We start from the raw sequence: 8,127 nt of genomic DNA on the forward strand, positions 1-8,127 counted from the left end.
ACTTTGGTTTGACATTTGTTTATAGTCAAAACAGGCAGGAAGGGCTAAGCCCATTACTTCCACAAAGGTCTTTGCTGGAAAAGTGAGGCAGTCTGCTGCTAAATGGCTTCATTGATGCAGACCTTTGTGTCATTGCTGAAGACTTGTGATGAGTCTGATTGTGAAGTCAAACATGTAGGTGGTTCTCTTGTTTAGGTCCATACATCTGGGGTATGTAGAAGACGTGGAAGTGAAAGGCATCCAAGCTTATCGATTTGCACCCCCTGCAGACGTACTTATGAGCCCTGAAACCAATCCTACTAATCAGGGCTTCTGTGTGCCAGCTGGAGAATGTCTCGGCACCGGTGTGCTTAAAGTCAGTGTGTGTCGAGAAGGTAGGAGCACCACCCGTTTTCCCCCTTAGCTGTAGCGTGCCTGCACCAGTTGTCCACCACTTTCCTTTGATGTTTCCAAACAGATGCTATCACATTCCACCGCCTCGGCCAGCTTCCCCCACCACCAGCCACCATAAAATAAGATAAAATGCCTTCAGTAGACAATCACATCTGCTGCCTAGTATACAATGTTTGAGCCCCCCAGATTTTACACATGTGGTTTAATTATTAAGCTATTTGTACTGGCCAGTATAAGTATTTTATAGTGGCCATTAAATGCTTTCTTATGGTGTTCATCAGTTATAAAAAGATTAAAACCTCAATGAAAAAAAGTGTTGCTGCCACATCTGATTTTAACTGTTAATCTTCTTTAAAATCTATTAATTTTTTGATCACCCACCCAAAATTTATAAATAACTAATTCTGTTTATGAATAAATACCTTGAATTCAGCAAAGCGCTGTTGGTGGTCTCACTGCATATGATCTGTTTCATGTTTTGGAAATGTAACACAGCCCCATGTCTTTCCCAGACAGTTCACTGGTCTTGTTCAGCCTGGCTTGTTTTATCTTTTGCACAAAGTGACACACTTTTATTTATTTTTTTAATTTATCTTTTTTTTTTTCTTTTTTTTTTATTGCTTCTACAAGGTGCTCCCATCGTGGTATCTTTCCCGCACTTTTACCAAGCAGACCCCAAATACATCAGTGCTGTTGATGGGCTCAACCCCAACAAAGAAGAACATGAGACGTATCTCGACCTGCAGCCGGTATGGCTAATATTTAATATGTCTAAATATTACGTTTGTGTCAATAAATCTGCACTGAACCTTGTTCTGTTAGTTTATAACTCTCTTATCTAAACAAAGATGGTGGTTCGATCATTTATAACACTGACTCCTCACATGAGATTATTCTTCTGCATTTGTTGTCGTTTCTAAACTTTTTGTAGATTTCAGCTTTTTTTCTAACTGTGTATGTTGATCTAAAATGTTTTGTTCATTATGTCCTTAAATGGTTAAAGCATAAATGGCTCAAGGGTGTTTTTTTGTTCTTTTTGTTTGATTTTTGTTTTTGCCTCCCCCCCCCCCCCCCATTGTTTTCTAGACCACCGGGGTTCCCATTCGTGCCTGCAAACGAGCTCAGCTCAATATTATTCTGAAGAGAGTCCAAGGGTTTCCGTAAGTTTAGCGTTGTTCAACTTTGACACACATGGCTGTTGCCACACTTTGTCCCTGTCTAAGCTGCATGTGGAACCAAATGGCCTCTCTAACCTCCATGTTTCTGTCTTTCCTGTAGCAAAACCAGACACATTAATGAGACCATTTTCCCCATCATGTACGTCAATGAGGTGAGCGCACAAATGTAACACAATAAGAAGCAAAGTAAATCTGAATTGTCTGTCACTGCCATCACCTTAAGTGAGCAACACATCAGTAAATCTACATCATTCTGTGTCAAACCCAGACAGCAACTATTGATGATGACTCTGCAGCCCAGATGAGGACGCTTCTTTTAATTGTGACACTTGTCTCAAACTTCCCTTTGCTCATCGTGGGTTTGGGCATCATCCTGCTGCTCGTTCTTGTCGTCTTATTCTGCAGAAACCGCCAGAAGAAGGTATGAATTAACACTGGCTTAATTCATGTGACAAAGTGTAAGTGTGTGTTCACATGTGGTCAGTGTAAATGGGATATATTGTAGATTGGTGTATATTTCACAATTCATAGCGTTAAGCTGGGTATTTCATAGTTGCGTGTGTTATCCTTGTTGGGTCACTGCCAGGAAACATGAAGCAGTGTGTATGTTACTTAACATAAGTGCATGATTCCTGCACAGTAAAATCAGCATGGCAACCCCCCCCCCCCCCCCCCAAAAAAAAAAAAATCTCTAATAAATGGTGTTTGAAACATTTGCTAACAGTACAACCCTCGTCTGCAGCAGGGATGTTTTTCAGAATCCTTTGAACGTTTAAGTAATGAACTAGGACAGTGTATTTGAGTACCAAAGTGCATTGTACTATGGTAGCTGGGCACATGTTCATTTACTTCCAGTTATCCAGGATTATTGATCTTAACCCTGGTAGATTAGATTTTGTAGGTCATTCACCTACAACATGCAAATGACACGCTGTAGGGTGAAGAATTGCAATGTAAGAAAGTGTATTAACATGACCTAATTTTAATTTTGTGTAACCCCCCCTCCTTTTTTCTTTCTGTTTTAGAATGAAGTAAAACGTATTGATTTTAATGAAGCTTTTCATTCTTTTGCTGTAAGTCTTCATTTTTACCTTGTTTGCTGTTTCCTTTTAATTTATTGTTCATTTCTCTATTATTATTTGTAATTCTCTATGAAACATTGCATTTCAGTTCTGACCTTGATGAGATTTTTTGTTTTTAAGTTGGTGAAAATGTTTTGTGTTGTGGCTTCATTATAACCAGTGCAGATGAAGAATCATTAAAAAAAAAAAGTTTCCATTCCAACATCACTCTTTAATATGAGCATATGGGTCTTCTGTGTCCTGCCACACCAGTGGTTTTTGGTAATATTCTGTACTCCTCGCTCTTCCTGTTCAGACGGCGAAAGAAGACACGGCCTACACTCAGGTCAGCAACAAGCCAGAGGAGCTGTCTGAAACCACAAACAGCCAGCCGGTGAAAAATGGCTCCTACATCGCCATGTCTCCAGTGGAGGCCCAGAAGTGTTGATCGAGGATCCAAATCTGGCGCTCTGGGAGCAGTACAAGGATGTGACAGTGCCGTGGTGGGGGATTAAACAGTGGCTCACTTTCTCTTTTTTTTTCTTTTTTTTTTATGGTTTGGTGTGGGGAGGATGTTGACATTACGAGACACAAACGTCCAGTTAGTGTTTAAAGACGATGCTCATCTCTGAGCCCTTCTTCGTGACTCTGTCCTCCTCTGCTACCTGCTGAGCACGGCCTTCGCTACTTGCCATAATGCAGCACAACAAACTCCCACTTTCCCTCTTCTTTGTCCCGTCAGGCCCGTCATGCTCGGTCCAGCACTCAACAAGACGAGGAGCACTGGGTGGGTTCAGCCGGGACACGCCTCTTTTTGTAGTTCTTCTGAGGGCAGATCCAGTGCTGCTTGATGGTTTGAGCAGATATTGGTCAGTGTTGACGATTAGTATTCACCTGAATGTTCCGGGTTTTTTTTTTAATCATGTTTGCTCTTATCTCCACTTGTCTTGAGCGGAGAAGCTCTAGGTGAAGCCAACAGATTTAAAAACAGCCTCTAAACAGACTCCTTAAGACTAAAAACTCCCTCTACCTTTCTGCTGATCTCAGAAGATAAAATGGCTTTGCTAACAAAGCTGTATCCTTTTGTACAAACTAAGATAAAAAAAAAAAAAGACTGAGCCAAATTATCATTTTTGTTGTATTTTTAGATTATTTGATGCACCTATGCACACCACCGTTGGTATCACCTAGTGAACTTGTGCACATCTGTCATTCACTTGTGTCCTGTTCAATGGACAGTAGGGAAACCATTTTCTCTTATACAGGCATGTTCTTGTATAAAACCTGGAATACTAGTGACTTTGATTCCCCTCTTTTGTCTGCATTACCTTTTTCTGAACACTAGTTGAATATGTGGTCATTTCTCTGCTAAATGCCAAAAGTCCTCATTTATTAATATGACTAAGATATAATTTTTGGTGTGTGTTGCCAACAATGGTTAGATACTCACACTTCAGCTTTATTACGTTGGCAGATTTTTATTCTTTTTTAACACCTGCAGAACTTAACAAAAAAGACTTGAACCTACTTTCTGCCTTACAATGACACAGTGTGGTCTTGCGTATATATATAAAATTGTTAAAATAAGCCTGAGAAGCTTTGTCATGCTCGGTACATATGCAACGGGCAAATGTTGAATACCTCTGACCAAATTCAGCAGTCCTTTGAGGTGTTCCCAGAGACATTAACTGATGTTTGTCTTAATTGTGTACATCTCAGTGTTGCATAACAAAAGCACAATTTAGACTGTCAAGACCAGTACTCAAGGCTACCAGGTTATCTGTGGAACATACAGCGTATTTGTAGGACACTGTCCAATGACATGACAAGTGTTATCTTTTAGTATAGGCATGGGCAAGCGCTACTTGTTTCCATGCATGCCGGAATTTATGAATTTCACAGAGGAGCTGTGGCATTTGGGCTGCTGTGGTGCGTGTATCACTGTATGTCTTCTGGGTTTGGTCCTCCACACTGGCATTTCATTCAAGCCATCGGTAGTTAGTGTAGCAGATAAGTTTGATTTTTGGCCAGAATTGTTCACTTGGTAATACAAGCATCAGATTTGGCATGAATGTTCTTCATAAATCAGTGTTTGAGGGGAAAAAAGTGCGGGCCACTTGAAAATCCAATATGGCGGCCAGGTAGGGGTCAATGAATATCTATCTATGACTGAATGTTATGGAGGTAAAAATGGCAAGAATGGTGACAAAGGTCAATTTCAGTTTGTACAGGGGTCAAAACTTAAAGTTGGTCCAATCTTTGTAAAATGTGATGCAAATTATTGGTTGAGTTAATAAGGTTTTAAAAAGGAATAGTTTTGCACCATGTGTCATGCTTAGTTGTCACGTATGTCACATGCCATTGAATCCAGTGGACATCGACATTGTTTGACATGTACTTTGCAAACCGAGCATTCAACACAGACAAAACTATTCCATTTATTAATCCTATTAGCTCAACCAATAATTTGCACCACCTTTTACCAAAATTGGAGCAAGTTTAACTTTTGACTCCTGTACAAACTGAAATTGACCATTTTCACTATTCTTGCTGTTTTTACTCCATAACTCCATAACATTCAGTCATAGATAGTCCAAACTATACCTTTTTGGAATCTTTGTGATCAGACACATAATGTGGTATAGCTTTCAATATGATTGGAGCATTTTAAAATTTTGACTCCTGTGTAATTCTTCATTGACCCCTACCTGGCCGCCATATTGGATTTTCAAGTGACCCGCACTTTCTTCTCAAACACTGATTTATGAACGTTCATGCCAAATCTAATGCTTGTATCACCAAGTGAAGGATTGTTTATCTGCTGCACTAAGTTGCCAATGAAAAGTGACTTAATGCCATAATACTGTCAACTTAGTAAGGTTAAGGTTCCTGCACTTTGCGTGGAAGTTGTGCTCTGTGTTTTTATGTTCAACTCATTTCAATGCAGACTCCTTGTATCCAGCATACGTCAGTTTGTTCTGGCTCCTGGTTGTAAAAGGTGTTGTTGTAGCCTGGAAACAGTCATCCGCACCTTTGTGTTGCCTCTTATACAACACACAAGGTGTCTTTTGATATAGTTTTGTATTTGTTAGTGCTGCTAGTAATTGCATAATGTCCACACTTGTATTTACATATTGATATTCACTAGTCTGCGCCCTACCACCCCCCAAAAAAGCTGTTCTCAGGAGTTGAATGTGATGTGGTGTTGAACCTTTTCTACGTGAGAATATCAGCATAATATATGCAGCCCAAGGCTTACCGCTGTATGTCATCACTGGAAAAAAAAATTTTTTTCTTTTTTCAATAATTAGAATTAACTGCTGACCTGTGTGTGTTGGGGGGTGGTGTAGAAGAATGAATTTGTAACTTTTTATTAAAAAAGAATAGAAAATGGTGCTCAAAAATATAGGGGGGGGGGGATGGTTTTGAGTGTTTCAGATGGTGCAGTCAGGCCTCCATGTATTTGGGTTTTATTGTTGGATTGGTGTGTTTTTCAGTTGCATTAGCCCTCATGGGGTCGAATTCTCTCTGGAAATAAGGGATAATCTTTTTTTTGTTTGTTTTTGTTTTTTAACAAAATTCACTTTGATACTGGTGGTGGAATTTTCAATAAAACTCACCAGTAGCTTTTTATTCCATTTACACTGCTGCATCTAAACTGTACAAAGTGCATTTTTGCAATAGAGTACAAAGACTTGCAGGAGGTTCTATTTGTACATAGTCTATTTAGTGAGAGCCTTCTCTTTGCCAATATCTGATTACCAAACTGACCTTTGAGTCCAATCACTGGATCATCCCTGCTTGAGCAAAGATGACCCTCAGATGTGATCCAACAACATGTTTGCTCTCCTTTTGTGGCAATAGCTGTGCCACTTAGTCAGATCCATAAGTATTTCGACAGTGGTACAGTTTTTGAGCGTTTGCCTCTGTACACTGCCACTGGAGTTGAAAAGTATCAAGATGTGGTTGTAGTGTAGATTTTCAGCTTTAATTCAAGGAGTGTAACAAAAATATTGCATTAACCATCCAGGTATTACAACTGTTCTTTCACAGTCTCGCCATTTTCAGAGGCCAAATGGAGTTAGACAAACAGAGTTATTGTTTATAAAAATATCACTTCATCTTCTTCTTCATCACTAACTTTGGTTTTATTTACATAAATCATTAAAAAATGCATCTGGAGGAGGCAGTTCTCAAAAGCGGAGACAATCATTCGCAAAGGAAGTCAGAAAGATGCACGTAACAACTCTAGAAGAAGTTATTGACTTCTGTGGCTGACTGGAGAAACTGTGCATAGTGCAAGTTTTGGTGGAGTGGAACAGAGGCTTTGCATGCAAGAAACCGTATCAAATCTAAGTTCATGTCTACAGTTTCTTTCTCTATGTAATTCCATTGTGAAGCTATACAACTGGTGATGCAACAGACAAACTGCACTACACGCAGTGCTCATGGCCATCTTGGTAGCTTCATTTACTTGTCTCCTGATTCCTTTGTATCTTTATTTTATTTATTTTTTGCCTTCTCCACGGATTTACCATACAGAACATAATTGCATCAGGGCATTTGGCATCAAACCTGCGCCACATCAACATGCAGATCCATATGTGATCTGCGTGTTGAAAGAACTTCAATACTGTTTCAAGTTGTTAATGATTGCCATATTTCAAGTCTTTAAACTTGATTGTGCTGTGCTGTAGTAGTGTGCAGTGGCAAAATTTCAAAAATTATGCCCAAATACTTACGGACCTGACTGTACTCCTGTCGCCAACCTTAATCATGTGGCCACATTTGTCAAGTATTTGTGACAGTGTTGTGTACATTTATGTGCCTTTTTCACTAAAAGGCACAAATGTTTTTTTGTTTTTCTTTTTTTCTATCTACTATGAGGGCATACACAAAATAATTAATGCTCTTTGTTGGAAAGAAAAGGAAAAAGAAGTTCTCAGCATTACGTCATGACAAAGCAATACAGACCTGTGTATCGTGGATTTATGCATGTGGGTGGACCAGACTTTATGTAATGTTTTCCTGAATTTGGGGTTTGTTTTGTTTTTAATGTTGTGTACTCCTTCTTACTGTCATGTTTTGAGTCATTTTGTAATATTCAAGTGGTGTCAAAGCACATTTCATTTTGTTTTTCATTTCAGTTATTCCACACTGAAAATGCACAGTGGAATTAATGGACCAGTATGAGGCTTTTAATTAGGAGGCCTGAAGATCTGGGAATGTGACTGTTTATTACTGGTTTTCTATGAGACATGTTTTGAACTCATTTGAGGAGCTGATGAACCATTTCTGTCAAACACAACTGATATGTTTTTTTTTTGTTGTTGTTTTTGTTTGTTTTTTGCTGGATGGCTGATTATCTGCTGATTCAGAGTGATTTTTCCCTCAATGCCATGTTTGTCACAGGGGGATGAATATCTGCTGCGTGAACGATCTGGATGAATGACGCCTTCCTTTGGGGATAAGCACCTGTGCCATATATTCATTTT

At 39.3% G+C, this 8,127-nt stretch overlaps 1 protein-coding gene across 1 annotated transcript in view; it reads left to right on the forward strand.

The window, feature by feature from the left end:
- Positions 1-4,211, forward strand: part of scarb2a (scavenger receptor class B, member 2a) — a 17,697-nt gene extending 13,486 nt beyond the window's left edge. The window contains exons 7-13 of the mRNA XM_034170939.1: positions 196-374; positions 1,024-1,142; positions 1,480-1,553; positions 1,672-1,723; positions 1,840-1,992; positions 2,597-2,644; positions 2,949-4,211. Coding sequence (XP_034026830.1) covers positions 196-374; positions 1,024-1,142; positions 1,480-1,553; positions 1,672-1,723; positions 1,840-1,992; positions 2,597-2,644; positions 2,949-3,080 — 757 coding nt within the window. The 3' untranslated portion in view covers positions 3,081-4,211. The remainder of the gene's footprint in view (positions 1-195; positions 375-1,023; positions 1,143-1,479; positions 1,554-1,671; positions 1,724-1,839; positions 1,993-2,596; positions 2,645-2,948) is intronic.
- The last annotated feature ends 3,916 nt before the right edge of the window (positions 4,212-8,127 follow it).

This window comes from Thalassophryne amazonica, chromosome 5, assembly GCF_902500255.1.
Source record: "Thalassophryne amazonica chromosome 5, fThaAma1.1, whole genome shotgun sequence".
Lineage (NCBI taxonomy): Eukaryota > Metazoa > Chordata > Actinopteri > Batrachoidiformes > Batrachoididae > Thalassophryne > Thalassophryne amazonica.